Source organism: Labrus mixtus, chromosome 17, assembly GCF_963584025.1.
Source record: "Labrus mixtus chromosome 17, fLabMix1.1, whole genome shotgun sequence".
NCBI classification, from domain to species: Eukaryota; Metazoa; Chordata; class Actinopteri; order Labriformes; family Labridae; genus Labrus; species Labrus mixtus.
In genome coordinates this window covers 10,425,752-10,445,651 of record NC_083628.1, presented here as the reverse complement: position 1 = coordinate 10,445,651, position 19,900 = coordinate 10,425,752, and the positions used below count along the sequence as shown (strand labels likewise).

The window sequence follows — 19,900 nt, the reverse complement described above, 5'->3', positions numbered from 1 at the left end:
TTCACAGTGTGAAACAGAATGTCTGTGTTGACCTAGTTACTCTAAAAATGAATCATCTGCTTTTATTAATAAAATAGATGAGCCGCTGCCTGACACCTACAAGACCTGCAGAAACCAAAATGTAGCTCATCGTCCGGAGAAAGGCCCGTCTCACGCTAGAGTCTCATTTCATTCAATTAAAGCCATGAAATGAAACACACTGGACGAGTGTGAAACTGTACACATGGCAAAAGGTCAGATGATGTCATCTTTATAGATGGTGATAACAAATAGCCCGGCAATAAACAGTGGGTTGTGGAAAAATTGTTGGAGGTGTTGTGGTTACACTTGGAGACAGGAGAATTGATCATGTTTTATTGTTTTATAATATTGAAGAATAATATATTTGATTATTCATGATGGCCAATAGAAAAATAATCAACATTATCATTACTCCTAAAATAAAACAGATTGATTGGGTCTTACGTGTTTGTTTTTTTGTGTAGTAGTCCACCAAAAATGTGTTTTTATATTTTGATTGATTCACAAAACAAAATGTTTGGTTTTTGCAGCTGACTTCTTTTATGGAGTGGTGGGAAAGGCCCAGTCCCCCACCCTGATCAGGCCAAACCCACAGGCGACAAAGCTGCAGCCATGAGCACCACAGGCAAGGTCAGCGGGCTCAAACCCCCCACTAAGATAGCCCGACCATCTGGGGTGCCAGGAAAAACCTCTCCATCGTCTGGTAAGACAGTAATGAAATAACTTATAAGTATCTCTTAAACCACTCGGTTACAGAATTACTCTCTTCCATTTACTTTAGAGGTTTTTGTGATTAGTCATTTTATCCTCACTTATCATTTAAGCTGTTTTAAATCTCCTTTTGTTCATTAACCGTCTGGTCATTTCTCTTGTTTTATGTCCTTGTTAAGCTCTTTCTTACTTTAATTTGGAAATGTGAGAAAGTTCAGGTGGAGGATGTTATGAGTATATTAACTTTTCATAATATAAACAAAAAGATAAAAGAGAACTGCACAGTGTGAAAGTGAAAATGAGCCTATAAACAAGAGGACTATAATGCAAATATGATGCAAAGCTGCGGTGTTTGCACTGAGAAACCTTTCAGACCTTTCTTAACAACACCTGGCTGTCAATGTGATCACAAAGATCATAATTTAATCAGCAAAGACCTGCTGAAGTGAACTGATCGCACGGACCTCCTAAGTGTGATGGGATGCAAACACAAATGTATGTTTGTTAGTGTGTTTTTGGCAGTAGTCATTTACAGAAATGTTGTGCAAAGACAAGTCATCTATGTGTAAATTGTACTTTGAGCAGCATCCACAATATACCTGAAGAACAGTTTATTAAGACCAGTCAAGTATTGAGTAAATAAATGGAAGCTGCATTTACGTAAGTCATGTTTAAAAAAACGTCTGCTGCCTTCCTTCACATTTTTCTATCATTACATAAAGAGCTATGATATTAATGCTGTTTTTTCCCCCTTTTCTTAATTTTTACTAAAAGGGGACATATTATATAAACAAAACACTTTTACAGTGTTTTTGAACATATATTTTGGTAACCTGAGTGTCTACTGACCCACAAAATGAGAAATAAATCCATCCAGTCCTTTGTTTGTGGTCTGCATAAGTCTTACAATACAGAGAAAAGTGCTCTGTTTCAAATTTGCTCAACTTGTGACATCACAAGTTGGGTTCTTGTAAAAAAAAAAATACCCTCCCCTCCTCAGGTATCTCCACCCATGGACTCCATCCCCAGCCTAGAACAAAACTTTTGCGCAGGTCTGCCAGTTTTATTCTCGCTACAGAGGAGTGATATCTACCGGGAAACCTTGGGGGGACTCATTGCATTTAAAGAGAGACACACACCAAAACGGAGCGTTCTGAGAGATCTGGTTTCTACAGGGTCACAAACCTCCTCTGGTGCTTGATTCATGTTATATTTTGACCAAAGCACAGCACAGATGTTTCATTTAGACCACAGGGGACTGTTTGAAAAAGTAGAAAATGGGTATAATAGGTCCTCTTTAATCTTAGTTAGAACAAGACAAAGCACTAAGAGAAAGACTTACCACCATCACACTGGCTTTGGATAGTACTAGTGTCATTTTCTAACAGTCTATAACCCAACTTTTAATTGATGTGACTGATGTTATTACAGGTACTCAGAAGCCAGTTCCTCCGGAGAAACACCACGGCATTGTGACCTCCCCGACCCAGGAAGACTTTAAGATCGGAGAGCGAGTCTGGGTCAACGGCAACAAGCCCGGCTACGTGCAGTTCATCGGGGGGACTCAGTTTGCTCCCGGGCAGTGGGCGGGGATTGTGTTGGACGAGCATATAGGGAAGAATGACGGCTCTGTGGCGGGGGTCCGGTACTTTCAGTGTGAGGATGGGAGGGGGATCTTCACACGTCCTTCAAAGCTCTCCAAGACTGCGCTGCCTGAAAGGGAGGCAAACGGAGGGCACGCCAGTCCAGCACCAGGAGCTGCTGCACCTGCAGCCAGCGAGTCTGCACCTGCTGGAACGACCTCAGCTGGTAAACATGGACAACACCTGTGTTCTTTTTGTTTTGTTTGTTTGTTTGTTTGCTCTGAAATCTTTTCTAATAAAATGTTTTCTTTGTTTAGCTCAGGGCAGTGGCATCAAGACTGCACTTCAGCGTATGCACGTTCAGTCCAGCGAGTCAGTGTCGAACCTGTCAGACACAGAATCCATGAAGAAGATCAAGAGAGAGCTGAGGCTGGGAGACCGCGTGCTGGTAATTGTTGGTTATAAAGCAGTATCAAACACACAGTTCTACTTTCCTGATAAAGGCTGGTTTGTATAAAAAATCTGGTTCATCAACGAAGTATGTTTAACATTCGCTTGGTGTTGTGGCCTATACAAATCACAAGAAAACTTAAAATTGGGGAAAAAAAACTAAGGGAATGCTTTTTGTGTGTGTATGCGCAGGTGGGTGGTACAAAAGCAGGAGTGGTGCGATTTCTGGGAGAGACAGACTTTGCGAAAGGGGACTGGTGCGGAGTGGAACTGGATGAACCACTGGGAAAGAATGACGGAGCTGTAGCAGGGACCAGGTAAACAACATGGACAAAGAGCCATTGTAAAACATCTGTTTAATTACAATCATAAAGGTTTGGTTTGCAATAGAGGACCATACAGGCAATGCATCCTAAAAACAGCACAATGACATCAATACATACATATAAAACATAACCACCATGGATGTCATCATGATGGATGTAGGTGAGATAAGGGACACAAAGACCAACAGTATAGGCATAGTAAAAGTGTACAGGCAACAATGCCTTCAGCTTATTTAAAAACTCAACTGCTGATGGGACAAACGACCTCAGGTTAGATTTGACCCTCCTAACTACAGTGAACCTGCTCCCTGTCGGCAGAAGTATAAAATCTGCATGTAGGAGGTGCTGAGGGTCTTCCAAGATGGCCTTTGCCTTCTGAGTGGCTCTTACTTGGAAAACATGGCCAAGATCATTCAAGTCAACGCCGACAATCTTTCGGCAAAGTTCAACCAGCTGACGTTTCGGTCTATGCAACGTCCTGTTTCCCTCTCAGATATTTCCAGTGCCTGCCCAGATACGGCCTGTTTGCTCCGGTCCACAAGGTGACACGTATCGGCTTCCCCTGCACCACGCCGACCAAGGCCAAGAGCTCTCGGAGGAGGTCCACCCTGAAGAGGAGCCCAAGTGCCTCCTCCATCAGCTCAATCAGCTCCACCACCTCCTCCATCAGCGGCAAACCCAGCCGGGCTGGACTGGCAAGTGTTACTCTGACCCAACAAACCTCACTGCCTTTTATTTAAATTTTCAGTTGATTATGATATATTTTTTCCTCCTTTGTCCCTTATTTTCAGCCTCTTATACTTGGTATATATATACAATTTTTAAATCAGTATGTATCCGTCACTGTGTTTTTTTTCCAGCTGACAGAGACGTCTGCTCGATATGCTCGTAAGATCTCCGGCACCACAGCCCTCCAGGAGGCTCTGAAGGAGAAGCAGCAGCACATCGAGCAGCTGCTGGTGGAGAGGGACCTGGAGAGGGGTGAGGTGGCCAAGGCAACGAGCCATGCGGGAGAGGTGCAGCATGAGTTGGTGCAGCTGAGGAAAGGACGGGATCAGGTAAGGTTCATGTGCACATGCTAATGTTAACTGCAGTCAAACAAAAAGACAGGCAAAAAAAAAAAAAATCAATCAAGGGAAATGATGACTTTCCTCTCTGTATTGATATATATATATTTTTTAAAGCTATTTTAGCTTATGTAACGGCTAAACTAAAAAGTCTGCACACAATGACTCATGCATAAAAACATCTTTTAATCACGACTTATTAAATTAACTTGTTCATTCCTAAGCCATGGTCCAACAACAAGCATTACAAAATACATTCAATTATATTTTTATGAATATACATGATAACTTCAGTGTTCTACCTCTATCTCTGTTTGTAAATCCGGGCTAAAATCACATTTTTATTCCTCTGACATTTTCGGTCAACTAATCCTTTAAGCTCCTTTTCTTTTTCTGCTGTTGTGTTTTTGTGCTGGTTCGTTTCTCTTTGTGTCTTTTATGTCTCCTTTTGCACAACACTTTCGTCACCTATAGCTACCTTAAGTATGCTCTGTAAACAAACTCGGATCAGTTTACTACTAAGTTAGTTCAATCAGGAGAGACTTAAGTAAGAGTTTACAGTGATTTATTTAACAGTTTTGGAAAAGTAACTATGTAATGCCTTGATGACTTCACGCACTCAGAGGGACAGTGAGGCAGGATAGGATACCCCATTATGGAGTCTAGACCCTGGTGGTGGTGGTGGTGATAGAAGATTGCAGGATGCGATGAGGAGTGGGTTTCTGAGGCTGTATCTGGACTCTGCTGAGCTGGAAAGGAGGTGACTGATGGGGCGGAGGAGGGTCGCAGCGATCGCACTGAAATGACAAACTGACTGCGGAGGAGAGAGAGAACAGATTGTAAAATGTGACAGCAGCAGGATGATTGGTTGAGAGAGGTTGTGGCAGAATCAGGTTGGATTATTACTTAAAAAGTAAACGCCCATAATCATCTGATCACCAGAGCAGGGAGGAGGTGGAAGTGGTAGAGAGGGAGTGGCTAAGTTAAATGAATGAAATTGAATGAATGTGTGAGAGATTATAACCAGTCTTCCTGCTTGAACTTAAGCTGAGCTCCATTTCTGAACGAGTAATAATTAATTTCTATCAACAGGAGACAATCAAGAACTTAATCTCCAAGAGTCACAGAATTGTTCAATGTCTCAGGACAAATCAAACATAGAGTTAGAGGCCTTTTCTGACTGAAGGAGAAACTTAAATTTATCAGCATTTTAAAGATAACCTCGTCAATCATTAAAGATAATAAAACATCTCAATGTTGGTGATTGGATCTTCTTTGTGTGTGTGTTTTTTTTCTCTTACAGTATGCCGGAGAGATGGAGGCCAAGTTGGATCAGCTGCGTTCGCTGGTGGAGGCAGCCGACCGAGAGAAAGTGGAGCTGCTCAACCAGCTAGAGGAGGAGAAGAGGTGGGTGTTCTGTCCTCGCCGGCACATGGTGAAACTGTTTAAAGGTGTTATTACAGTCAGAGGTAAAAGCAGAGGATCACTGCTCTGGAAATGTTTTTATGTGTCATTATCTAAACTGTACAGTGATGGAAGTACTCATGTCTTTTATTGAAAGGTATATTTTGTAACAAAAATCAACTTAACCTATGTCATGTATTTATTGTTTGGTTGGTATGTGCTTTATCGCAAATGTTTCCAAAAACTGGAAACCCAAGAGAAGAGTAATTCAAGTTATCGGTGCTTTTCATTTATCCTACATTTAACTTTAACCAACCAATGGATGGCATCACTGGGACTACACCAAGTGGATTGTATACAGTCTATTGTTAAAGTGAAAGTCTTTCTTGAGGGAGAAAGTAAAAATACATATTTAGATCCTGGTCTGTGGCTAAAGTTTTAAGCTATCAAATAAATCTAATCAAGTAAAAAAAAAAAAAAAATACAACATTTCGGTTTAAGATTTAGAGTAGAAATAGAGACATGACAGCAGAAATAATCTCGACCTGTCTCCCACTAGGACCTACTGAGAGTTAAAGTGCAGTACTTGTAGATGTACTCAGCTACTTTCTGAACATGAACAGTAGAAATACTTTGAATGGAAACTTTCAAATTGTCCCTGTTTGACAGGAAAGTGGAGGATCTGCAGTTCAGCGTGGAAGAAGCGTGCATCACCAAAGGAGACCTGGAGGTAACTCATGTTATATAATCCGGTCCTCAATTAAACATATTCCCTCACTCACTGCAGCTATTTACCTCCCACATGTCAGGCCAAAGTTTGAATGAGACTCATGTTTGAATAATTGACGGACGAAATGGAAAGTTGATTAGGTTTCTTATTTAAGTTTAGTCAGGGTCAGACCACGGAGGTTTTGGGAGGATTTGTCCCTGATTCACCCATCGTAACAATCTGAGGAGGAATCTGGGTTTAGCTCTTGGTCTGTATAGATGTTCAACCCAGATTCACTGGTAATGTGACTTTACAGATCCAATCTTAAACACCTCTAAGAGCTCACAGGCTCATTATGGTCACTGCAATGATTACTACCAGATCTTAATGTATTTATTTTTGAATTTGGAGGATTACATCATCACTTTCTGAGCAGATGTCTAAAATGTTGCGATGATGTTTTGCAGTGAAACCAAAGATATGTTTATTTATAAAGCACTGTTCATATATACTGTAGAGCAATACAAACAGAACATGAAGAGCATACAAAGAAATATGATACAAGTCAAATTAGGCGGGACAAATAGTGATTCAATTCAAAGAGTAAAGGGAAACAGTGAAAAGGAAACTTTTGAATATAAGCATATAAGGAGTGGTTGAACTTGTGGGAATGCAGCAGCAAATAAAAAGGTTTGAATATCTGAGAAGACCCCAAGAAGAAAAATAATATGATGTTCAGTCAGATATTTCCTTTGTCCAGTTTCTTCTGCTCCGATGACTTTAGGTCATCACATCTGGCTAACACATGTCCCGGTTGAAGATTTGAAGCTAGAGACAGATACCAAAGTTCAACCTGTGCACCTCTCAGACCGTGTCTTGGAAATGTCCCTCTGATCTGAGGCAAACTTAAAAAACTTCAGGGGAAAAGGGGAAAAAACCACCATGATGTTAAAACCCAGTGTTATGTGTGATGCATCCAGACACCTGAAGTCTGAGCCTGGCTTTAGTCTTTGTTTTAAAAACAACACTGTCGACCTTGAACCCTCCTGAATGTGAGTTTTTAACGTAAACCTCCTGAGCTTGTCTTTTTGCTTTGACTCGCTTTGTTGAAGCACCATCTTCACTGAATTTGAAAATGTGAAGATTATCCTCTAACTTGCATAACTGCTTTCAAATGTCTTCCAAAGATTAAGAGCCCATGATTAAATCAATCATCCTCTCTTCAAGTCTTCAAGTCTTCCTCCCCCATCTGAATCATTTATTTGTGTTCTCGCTCTGACATCTTCTTTCTTCCTGCTTCTTTTATTTCTTCACTCATTCTAAATTCACTCACTCTTACCTTCTGATTTTCCAACCATCTGCAGCACTTACATTACCATCCTCTTTTCCCGCTTTTCATCCACCCTCCTCTTCTTGAGCTGTTTTTGTTTTTAATCTTTTCGCCTTGCCTTCAGTCTTTTATACCCTTTCATCTTCCTCTCTTGTCTGCATCTTTATCCCTCTTCAGAGGAATTACCGCCTGAATTAGCTTCCTTTAAATCCTGGATTACAAGCAAACAAGTGCAATTAGAAGAGAAACACAAGTTTCTGAGAGTCAGAATGAGATTATTGGAAGAATGAACTCCCTAATTCATCAGAGAAATCTTCTCCTTTGTCCACAAGCAGCTGATATAACAGAAACAGAGCTTTCTTACTCACTGGCCTTCTCTTTAAAGTCTTTTTTTGTTTCTTTCTGTGCGTGGCACAAAGCTGGCATGTCAGTGTTGCATTGCTGTTTGTTGTCCTTCTCTTCCTGCTCTCTCTTACTAACAGACGCAGACCAGGCTGGAGCATGCCCACATAAAGGAGCTCGAGCAGAGCCTGCTCTTTGAAAAGACCAAAGCTGAAAAACTCCAGAGGGATTTAGAGGACACTAGGGTAATGCTGGCAGTCCCTTGATGAGTGACGTCCTCCCCCCCCCCCCCCCCCCCCCCCCCGCACTCGATTCATAATGATTCACAGAAATCATCGAAGGAACCACAGCAATGCAAATTGTCAGACTTATCGACACATGCAAAGCGGGACATTTACATTTCACTGGGCTTGAGCTTTTCTAATCATGCAGGTCTATCTCTGAAAGTTCTGCATGTTTGCATGATGCTTTTTTTTTTAGAAGATAGACTTTTGCTTCTTCTGCTTATGAAGATGTCGCCCTTCCCTTTTGCTTCAACAAAAAAACTCAGGAAAAGACCAAAACCAAAATACATACCGGAAAATACTTTTCATTTCTCCACTATGTCATTTGGCCTCAAACCCATTGCTTCATACTAAAAATTATTATTGACCATAAAGTCATTAAAAAAGTGTGTCATTAAAAAAAGGGCATTAATAAGTTCCTATTAGTCGTTTTTATTCAATCATTTGTAGACAGTGGCGAATGAATCCACATTTTTGCTCTTGTGAGTATTAAAGCAGCAGTAAGGCTAATAAGGACTGTATGCAAACTAAACAGTGCTCAAACATTGGTGCCCATGATTTGCTATCAAGACTTTTAGTGCTCCAAAGCTTAGAGGAAATTGATTTATCAGGCTGTGATTACACATGTAATGGTTGTAAGTATGTGCACTTATTTTTGATTTTGGTCTTTTTATGGTATTTGTTGACAAAAAAGAATAAAAGTTTCAACACTGCTATCCGTTACCCTTTAACCAGAAGGTCCAAACTTTGAGCGGTCTCCCTGGAGTCAAAGTCTCCTGAAGTAAGAATATGAATCCCTGCTGATACCACGTTCTCCACGTTTTTTGCCTTCTCCTGTCGAGTCCGTTTTTCCCACTTGATACGACACAATACATCACACATTATTTTCCCCTTGTGGAAATGAGTCCCAGAGGGGGGCCATCAGGTATACAACACAAATTTTTTGTCTATGTGAGGCAACATTATTAATGTCCACGTTTTAGAAAATTCACCAATTTCTGATAAGGACGCTGATAAAGTGAATTTTGAAGCAGAAATGTGACAACACGATGGTAATCGTATGGTTGATTTTATTTACATTTTTCAGGATATTTTACACATAGTACTGTTTTAACAGTGATCTGAGTACTTTAAAAACAGATAACTTCAGGTAAGATGTTTACTTCTTGCTGGGGTAAAAATAATTATACAGTATGAAGGTGATAAATGAGACAAAAGTCAACTTTGTTGTACATTTTTTTTTTAAACTGAAAGAAGTAGATGTGGTATTTTCATGAAGTTGCTTGTATTTTTCTCGACCCTACAATACAACCCAGGCTCATTCCTTTCCTCTGTCTCTCTTCGATATCTTCACTGGCTTCGTGCCGTTCTCTCTCCGCGCGCCCCGCTGCAGGTGGCCACGGTGTCGGAGCGCTCCAGGATCATGGAGCTGGAGAGGGAGGTGGCAGACCTCCAGCTCAGGCTTCGGGCGTCCAAGCAGAAGGAGGATGCTGGGTCTCTGTCCCAGCAGCAGATCAGCAGCCTGAAGGCCCAGGCGCAGTCTCAGGAGAAAAAAGTTTGTGCCAGAAACTTTGCAATCCAATTCTTGTTCCGCTGATTCACTGTTAGAATCATATAGTTTATGGCAGGATGTGAAACCAGAATACCTGCTGTCATTTCTTTTAACAGCCCGTTTTAAGACCCTGGATTAAATAGATGGCATTTCAGTGTGTGTTTGTTAAAGCTACTAGGTTAATGTATAATTTACAGCTCCTCTCAGGTGTACGTGTGTCAACTCTACATTCTATACTGTGTGTCCTGAACAGATCAGTGAGCTGAGCGTCGACGTGGAGAGCAAACAGAAAGAGCTTCAGTCTCTGCAGAAAGATAAGAGCGACATGGAACAGCAGCTGGCTGAACTGGTGAGAAAAGGATGAAACCGGGGAGGGAAACTCGCCACGAGGCCGCTTATAGCTCAACGACTTGCCCGTTATTTGCTCCTGCTATCTGCGCCGTCTCAAGATCCTGTTCAAAAAGCATATGGTGCTAATGATAATCAAGCACAAAAAAAGGCCCATAAAAATGTTCTGCTTTGTGCTGTTTGCACTTATTCTGCGTCTGATTGTGGAGATGAGCCACCAGCCCCTCCCCTCTCCGATGTGCTGTACGCTGTGTGTTGTGTGCTCTCATACGGACAGCGCTCTCCTCTGTCCACATCGGCTACAGATGAAAAGCTGGATAGGGAGGGGACACCTGAAGTCGAGTCTTGAAAGATGTGATACAAGTTTAACCATTTATAATACCGGTGGCTTTCTCCCTGGGTCGAGCCAGCCGCAGCATCCTGTCTAGATAAAATGAACCTCTCATCCTGTGCTGTGTAACAGTCTCTGCACATGTGGATACAGTGTTTGCATTTGTTCTTGGGTGAAGCCCCCAGACTGCTTTAAACCCTGATTTCAATTTAATTAATATTTACAGACTAACAGATGACCATTAAATGAACAAATCCCCCTGTAGTTTTGGCTCTAGACGTTCCACAGAAATGTGATCGGGTCTTATTTAGTCATAAAGCTGTCCTGACTTAAACAGAACCCCCAGTGGGCCTAATGAAACACAAGGCAGACATGTAGAAAACGCCAGCATATTTCCTCAATGAAGTGCATGTCCATGAGGGTCTAATTGTAGATTCCACTAGTCATGTTGTTTTTCACTGTTTTTGCTCGCGGGCATCCTGAAAGTGGCCTCGTTAAGAGAGGTATTTTATCCACAAAGCGTGCATGTTTTTCAAGGCCTGGTCATCATTTCTAGGTTAGCTAAAGGTACAGGAATGTAACCGTGTAGTCAACGCTGATGTTTCTCCTTCTCAGAGACAAAAGCTTGAGACAGCTGAGGAGGAGAGCAAGAGGACGGCGAAGAGCACGCAAGGTAAACCTACCAAATGTTACTCAGCTTGTTTGTTTTGTTTTTTTTCTAAATGTCTGATCCTTTTCTCATCCGTTTTCAACATGACTCTTACAGTTGATGATGTGTTTTGTTGTTGTCAGAATTGGAGCAGAGTTTGGAGAAGTCGAATAAGGATTACCAAACCCTGAGAGAGGAGAGTCAGAACAGAGAGAAAGAGCTGACACAGGTGGGTCAACACATCAGTGGTGAAAAAGAACTGAGTATCTTTCTGTAAGTGCAATTTGGAGCTACCTGTACTTACCTTGAGAATTTCAGTTTAAATTGATTTCATGCTTTGAAACAATTTTATTTATCTGAAGTTTGAAATAACGGGTAACTTTCAGATTTGAGAGAGGGAGAGGTTGATAAATGCTTTATTACCACTCAACCACACATTGGGGAGACATTGGGATGAGAAAATAAGTAGTTCTTAAATTCAACAGGCAGATTCTTAATCTTTGTAACAAAACATAAACACATAATATCAACTTATATTTAGGTCTCCTTCAAAAACTATTCTTATCTCATAAATCATCTTAATACTTCATTAGGATTTTTGGAGGCTTTCTGCCATTATTAGACAGGACAGCTGAAAGAGAGAGGGAAAATGTTGGGAGTAGAGAGTGGAGGATGGCATGCAGCAAAATGCCGAGGTCGGATTCAAACCCAGGGCTGCTGCCTCCGTACATGGGGCGCGACAGAACCGCTTTGGTGCCCCAAACATTAGGACTTTGAATGCAGGATATTGATTTCAGCATTTTCATCGTTGTAATTCTACCTAAACTTACATAAAGAGTCTGTATTTTTATTGAGTCTATAAGAGTTTTGTATATAATTCACCAGAATAACAAAAAAGATTATAACTGTAAAATTTCAGATCTAAGTTAAATCTTTAGCTCTCCTTATTATTGTTTTACATCCTCTCCTATTGTGTCTGATTACTCAGCATGTTGAATATGAATCAGCCTATGTGCATTTATTGATTTTCACCATGATACCTCAGTCGGTTTCAAGCTGTGAACACATTTGTACAGATTTACATTTGTTGTATTCTCAGGGGGAAATGATGAAAATGTCACGTTCACGTATTATATAAAGTTGTGGGCACTTTCAAGTGGGCTTCCCTTTAATCCCTCCTTCTGTAATCTTCTCTCCTCAGCGTTCTTTCATTAAGACTTAGCGCAGCACTCCCACTCTGACGCTGACACTGTCCTCAGGCTGGATTTAATGTTGTTAAAACATTACTAACACACACATGCACACGGCACTCTCATTTCCATTTTGGGTTTTTTGAGTCCACGCCGCAGCGCTACCTTTGATTCAAGCTGCTAAATGTGTCATTTGTCATATAACAATCATTTGTCTTCATGAAATACTGAATCTGTTTCCTGAGAAGTGTCAAACATAGAACATGTTAGAGGATGAAACATGGCGTTTTACAAGAATACATAAACTATTTTTTGTACGGTAGTTCAAAATACAGGAGGAGGAGGATCACAATCGACCTGTATTGAACATTTTCCAAAATTACAGATTAGGCATGCACAGACTATATAAACTTCTCTAATATCACAGAGACAAGTGACAACCTTGCACTTACTTTTAAGCCACATATCATTAAAAACTATAAATTGTGGATTTGAAAGTGTGTTGGTACACAGAAAAAGAGTTAGGTGAAAGTAAAACAGCAGTCTTTGAGTTTAATCAACCTTATTAATGTCGAGGTGAAGCATCTCCAATAGTTTAGTAGATTATTATTGTGTACGCTTTTCTCCTTACCGAATATCTTTTCTGATTATGGTTTCAATTAATTTATCAATCAATCGACCAATCAATCAAGTTTTATTTAATAGCACATTAGAACATATTCATAATCACATGGAATTAAAAGTGCTTCACAGTGATTGATCAAATGCAGGATGTTAAACGTGGATACTGTAAGTGGTATTCTACTTTTTTGTAGAAAACAAGGCTTTATTACTAGATACTTACAAATGAACTAAGTATAATGTTAGTTGTGTCTTTGTGAGGGAGGAAGGGAAGATTTTAAGTTTACTTGGACACATTTAGTCCAGCTGTGTTGGCAAGAAATAAGGAGTGCTTAAAGATGTGAGGAGTTTTTGTCTGGTTATGAAACAAACTCAGATTATTTTGTATGCTTATTTATGACTTACAAAAGCAAACAAGACCATTAGAGAAGGAGATTTATTATTGCTACAGGGTGATTTTATATCTTTGTCTCTCCTGCTGTGGAGTTCTTGTTAGACGAAGCGGCTATTAGCACTACCAAAAAAGATTTTTCAGAAAAGTCACTGTGAGGTAGATGTTAGGCTTTTAAAATGAAGATAGAGGGTCATTTTTTTGTCAAAAAGAAAACTGTACTTACACATTTACATGACAAGATCTGCAAATTTAATAAATCGTCCTGCTTTGTCCACAGGGGGCGCCAAAAATGACACAAACCAAAAGTTCCTCCCAGCAGCTTTCACTTATATTACTTACTGTAGTGACATGACCGAATTACACTTTCCGAACATTTCTTAACAAATGAAACCATTGATGTTTAGGATGAACCCAACGAAAAACATACAAAGTCTTATATTTATAACGGAAACTAATTGTGATGTGGTGAAAAAATAGAGGCTGAGTCGTCGCCTGGAGTCTCTCTTTCTAAATTTGAGCGACCCCAATGGACCATACTGCTTGCGGTCATAACAGAGCATTTTTGTTCTTGTTTCCTGAAGTCAGAGCTTTCTGCTCTCACTTCATGGACGTGAACAAGCTAGAGGCAGACTGAGTTAAGAGCTTTCTTTCTTTTTTTAGCAAAGATTGTGTGCGACCTCTGTCTCCTCTCTCTGATGAATTAATGGAGCGCTGTTTTTTTAAATGAAAAGGTCCTTTTGGGCTTCAGGCCTAAATTAAGAGTGATGTTGATGTTTTTAGCCTTTTGCTATATAATAGTTAATATTAAGCTGTTCTAATTACTTTTTATTATATCAACAATAGGTCAGATGAATCTGTGTGCTTAGAAAGAGAACATTAACAAATGTTAACTTGTTAACTTGTTAACTTGTTAAATGTTAACAAATTAACAAAGGAGTGTGATTTGGACTTAAACATATCAGGAGGACACAAACACAATCATGGTATGTTTGGGTTTGGTGTACAGCGTTTGTCTGCTGCCCTTTAGTTGCTGAATACAGTTTGTGCCACTTCAGATTAATAATACAAACTTTTAAAATAGTTTCATCAAATTGGGATGTATGCGTAGATGATTTGAGGTCAATCACAACGAATCAAATCGTTATTGTGAGAACAGACTTTCACTCACTGTAATTATCCCAAAAACAGCAGAATTATCGTAGAATAAAGCTGAATAAAACCCAGAACCTGAATTACATGAAGAATGAACCATGCTTTATCTTCTTGTCATCATTACAACATTTTCATCATCACAACGCTTTCACGATCAAGGACAAATATTTCGAGAAATTAGTTTGGAAGTTGTGTTTTGTCCAAATCAGACAATGATTATTTTTAACATGTTCTCAGGTTAACAACTTGTCTTGTCATAAATCATTCTCCAAACTTTGCCGTACCACTGAATATGGGGCTAAATGTCGTTATTATGTTCACCCAGGCTACTGAAAAGTTCGACAGGACGGCGCTGACGCTTGAGCAGCTGACCAATGAGAAGAAGACGCTTGAGACGCAGGTGAGCACACAGAAAACATACAGAGGTTGTATTCAGCAGAAGACCTTAAATACCCACTGTCCCTGAAGTCAACATGTCATCATTTATTTTTATAAGCTGTATATTTTTAGGTCTATGCAGTGACGCTCACTGCTGGATCCCCATTGGTTTGTTGTTGTTCTTGTTGTTCTTCTTCCTTTTTTCTGATATTGCTTTGCTAAAAGTCGTCATGCAGGTTTAGAGTCAAAACACTTTCATCATGTTAATCTCTCAATTAGTCTGTGTCTTTGCGCCGATCGTCTCTGGATTTGAAAATGCAAATTGTTATGAATTTTCTGAAACATGTTTTTATCTGAGAACTCGTCCCAAATAGTAAAGCCTGTCGCATAAGACGCTGACAGAACCATCTATGGACTTTTGCAGCGAAAACAAAAAAAAAACCTCACTTTTTGATCCATTGTTTACGTAGTTTTTCAGGAAAGACAGAGGCAAGGACCACTTTTTAGAAAAACAATTATGTTAAGAATGTGAAATTCTCCATGGCCTTTCAGGTAACCAGTTGTGATGCTTGTAGCTAACATTAGAGCAGACTATTTTCACTTTTGTTCTTTTATTTCTGGATTTAATAATGCTCAAATGTTGTGTAACTCTGTAATTGCAGCTCCATGCACAATAGAAAGAGAGTGAGTGTGTGTTTCTCTGTGTGTGTGTGTGTGTGTGTGTGTGTGTGTGTGTGTGTGTGTGTGTGTGTGTGTGTGTGTGTGTGTGTGTGTGTGTGTGTGTGTGTCATACACTGTGTAAAGCTTTCATACATGAACGTACATAAGTTCAGCATTCATCGCCTGCAGGTTTTTTATTACGTATTCACATCAAGGTTCCCACGCTGATCGCATGTGACTGTGCAAGTCACAGTCATCGCATTAAATCAGCCGCGCATGAAGTCCTCCATCATCTCTCTCTGTTATCCTCTGTCTGTCTCTCCCCTCTCAGCCTACACGTCTCACCTCCATCTGTAACTTGATATTTTCATCATTTCATACTCATGCGTCCCCTCTGACTGAGATCCACCTGCAGCCGTTCAGACACTCTGCTGCTCCCCGGTGCACTCTGCCTCGCCTACACTCATCTCCTCGCTGAATTGAGCTTCCTGTGAGCTCCAGATGGTCGCTCTTATGTCTTCCAGAGAAAGGATTGCACAAAAGAGCGGGAAACAAAGACTTTAGACGAGAAACATGCTCTACTTTTGGTAGAATTCATTGATGCTATTTGGTTTTTAAAACTCTTTATGCAGCCATCCAGTCACTGCAGCTTAGCTCACCGTTCTGTAACTTTTTCACGAGGTGAGAAATATGTAAAATTTATACTGAATTCAATCATAAAATGACCTTTACTATATCATCAGACATTAAGGAAGAGCTGACAATAATGCAGCAGCCAGTATGTCCTCCTTCTAAGTTTTGATTGTGGTCGATGGTTGGTCTCTATTTGTTTTTACTAGAGAAAGGTAGGCGGTTATAAAGCACTGCTCCATGGGTCAACCAGGTAAACAGAAAACCTACAGGTGTTGCAGCGATGGAAGCCAGCAAGCCAACTGGTTCAGATTGAACTGATCCTACCCGACCTAAAAAGCCTTGGCATTTTTCTAATAAGCTCCTCGACCAGGAAGATGGTAAAACTAGGATCAGTATTTGAGATGCTTTTGAAAAATGGAGAGGTTTCAAGATTGATGCAGAGCTGGCTAAACACTGAAGCTTCAGTGTCCACGACATGGCGGCCTGCGTGTACATCGACTCTAAGGAGGAGGGAGCGGGGGCAGACAGTTCTCTCTCTCTGATGTTTTGAATTTAGACTGCAGTACCCATTTGAAACACTAGGTGTCAGTTGTATATTGCTCCTTTTAGCAATAATTTGAGATTGGTCACAGTGAATGAAAAAAAGTACTCTGTGTTTTTACCAAAAATCAAAGTCAACATTTTACAGTGTAAGAATTCTGTTTCATGTGAAAGGGACGTGTAAAAATCATTCATGGTTCCAGCTCCTTAACGTAAAGATGAACTCCTTTTTATAAATTGAATGCATTTGTAAATTAAGCTTGGACTGTTGGTTGGACAAGACAATCAAAATGGAATTTTCACTTTGATCTTTGGGTAACCCTCTGAACTTTCTCCCTTTTTTCTCCTTTTTTTTCTGAATATTTTAGTACTTGAAGGAAAAAACGTTTCATCCTCTTGCTACAAAATACTGTAAAATGAATTTTGAGTTTATGTGCAACCGTCATGAAACAAGACAAATGTGACTACAGCTACAAAAAGAGAGACTGAGAAAGTAAGAACGAGAGAGAGAGAGAGAGAGAGAGAGAGCAGAAGTTAGTCTCTGTAAAGGACAGACACAAACACACACACGTTTCGTAGCATTTATTTATTCATTACATCTGCCTCAGTGCTCCGCTCAGCCATGTAGCTTTAGGTTGTGATGTAATCCTGCACGTGTGTGTGTGTGTGTGTGTGTGTGTGTGTGTGTGTGTGTGTGTGTGTGTGTGAGTGTGAGTGTGAGTGTGTGTGAGTGTGAGTGTGAGTGTGTGTGAGATGCCTGGCCTGGCAGAACATTGCTTTAGTTAATGAACGGTTGACTTGAGTTAGACCCTTCTCTCTTAAGCTGTTATACATCTGCTGGATGTAAAAGCTGAAACGATGGCGTTTGTTGAAGAATAATTATTCGCTATAATGAACTATTTCTGTTTGTCCAGTTTGTGCTGCTCATCCTGCCTTTACACACTACATGTGTTTGGGACATGTTTCTCCTTTTTATACCACTTAATTGGCACTTAATATCTGAGGATTAAATTCAATCTGACTGAATGATAAGGGTCTGAAAGCCTGGCTCTTATAACCCAGGCCTCCAGCCAATAAGTAAAATGTACTCATGCTGAGTGAGGAAGCATCGCTCGTATATATTCAGTTATTTTCTTTCTGAGTTATCGCGATAAACTCAGACTTTAGCATGTGACTTTGCGATTGCTGTTGTTGCGAATACAATGAAATTGGGATTTATTGCGCAGAGCTAGTGCTATAAACGTCTGACAGGCTGCTTTTAAAGTCACTAACAAGTTAAAATAACTTCTGATGGTCTCAGATTCAATGGGCTTTTATTAAGATGCCTGAAAAAACAAACAAACACATTTCCCACATTTTTAAACGGTTCACTTTTCTTTCGAGACATTAAAATGACGTTCAGTGTTCACATTTGACTCAGGTGACTGTGGAGTAGTTATCCTGAGGTACAGGAGATTGCTGTTACACTTCAGAAAACATTAAATCAATGTGAAGGTTACACTGCTGGGCAAAGTGTGCAACTACCAAACTTTATTTTGCCTCATGGATTAGTTTTGCAATAACATCCATTGAAAAAAAACCCTCCATTGGCTTGTTTTTCAATGCAACAAAGAAAGCAACCTTCCATATTATCCTAGGAAAATATGGCTACCTTTCAGCATTCAATGGATTTTAGGGCTATTTTGTTATCTAGACACAATCACATATACATAAGTTCTAATGAGAAAATATACTTATGTTCAGATATACATTTTAAATGTGATAATATACTGAGCATCTGTCGGTTTTCAGTTAAGGTTAAACAAACACATACAACACATCGGGCTCTTTAAAATGTAATCAAAAGCCATTTTCAGCAATTTCTGACAAAAACAATGATCATGAAAGTAAATGTAGTTTTTTTGGGGTGGCATTTCTGCTTTTAGAGGACAGGGGAGAGAGAGTGGGGAATGACATGCAGGAAAAGGAGCCACATATCGGACCTGAATCCTGGCCTGCCACTTGGAGGACTGTAGTCTCTCTCCAGTATATTGATATGGCAGTATATTGTCATTATATAATGATTAAATCGCTGGTGCAAAGTATTGCTATTCACTTTATTAAAAACGCGCTCCTGAACGGATTTCCCTGACAGTTTGTCTCACTGCGGCAATACCTCGTGACTCCTCACGGTGGCGCTTATGAAATGAATGAAGCTGATGTGAGCAGAGGGGAATGCTGAAGGAGAAGTTGCAGTGAAAATAAGTTGACTTTGATTAGAGGTGAAATTGACAACAAATAGTGAATGAATGAACATTATTAATACCTTTTCAGGGGCATTTTATATTCTTCCGAAAATATATCAATTGAGGATATTGTATTGTATAACTATGGTATGGCATCGTATTAGTGCTGAACTGTATTGGAATAACCGGGCGGATATTGTGATATTTTTTCTGTCAGCAACACATAATGCAGTTTGAAAAAGAAAAGGAAAACAACGCTTTACCAGATAAATACAATCTGCCTCATTTTCTGGTTTCAAATCTAAACCCCCTCCTGCTTTGATCCCACACGGCGTCCAGCCCTCTGCACAACAGCGATTCTTCCACACACACACACACACATTTGATCATAAACATCGAAGAAGAAACTTTTGGCTTGTTATAGTTTTACTGGTGCTTCATCGACCATTTCTAACAAAGTTCAAAGCTATGCTTAGTTTGCATGACCAGCTCAGTGATAGTAACTTCTGATTAGATGAAAGCTCGCTGGTCTGCCTGTGACTAACACAACCCTCCACGTGTAGCTGCTGAAAGTAAACAATCAGCAGCACATCCGCTCCGTTAACAGCATGTATGAGACCACAGCATTAACAAAACCCATACCTGGGAGCGGGAATACTTTCAAATGAAATCGGCCTCACATAAATGAGCATGTGCCTCGAGCGTCATAAGTGACAGCAGCATCTCCTGTTTACATTTGACATGACTCATTTTACTCTGCGACCACTGAAGGTGATTTCAGAAAGACTTATTGTAGATACATTATGGAAAATGAGAAAACTGGCAGTTTTTTTGTGCATCCAACAACAAAAAAGTAGAAGTATGTTGTGCCTTGAAATCGCACTTTGCACATTGCGATTCTAAAACGATGTATCGTTCAGCCGTACATTGTTTCGTATTGTATCATGAGTTACATACAGGAATCTTTGTTTGTTTGTTGTATATATCACATGTGTGGAGA

General features: G+C 40.0%; 1 protein-coding gene across 1 annotated transcript in view; it reads left to right on the top strand.

Moving 5' to 3' along the window:
• Nucleotides 1-19,900, top strand: part of clip1b (CAP-GLY domain containing linker protein 1b) — a 38,894-nt gene that overhangs the window by 2,606 nt on the left and 16,388 nt on the right. The window contains exons 2-15 of the mRNA XM_061060749.1: nt 552-724; nt 2,164-2,541; nt 2,633-2,763; nt 2,958-3,082; nt 3,585-3,786; nt 3,952-4,149; nt 5,462-5,565; nt 6,232-6,292; nt 8,084-8,188; nt 9,621-9,782; nt 10,033-10,128; nt 11,074-11,131; nt 11,251-11,336; nt 14,790-14,864. Coding sequence (XP_060916732.1) covers nt 634-724; nt 2,164-2,541; nt 2,633-2,763; nt 2,958-3,082; nt 3,585-3,786; nt 3,952-4,149; nt 5,462-5,565; nt 6,232-6,292; nt 8,084-8,188; nt 9,621-9,782; nt 10,033-10,128; nt 11,074-11,131; nt 11,251-11,336; nt 14,790-14,864 — 1,872 coding nt within the window. The 5' untranslated portion in view covers nt 552-633. The remainder of the gene's footprint in view (nt 1-551; nt 725-2,163; nt 2,542-2,632; nt 2,764-2,957; nt 3,083-3,584; nt 3,787-3,951; nt 4,150-5,461; nt 5,566-6,231; nt 6,293-8,083; nt 8,189-9,620; nt 9,783-10,032; nt 10,129-11,073; nt 11,132-11,250; nt 11,337-14,789; nt 14,865-19,900) is intronic.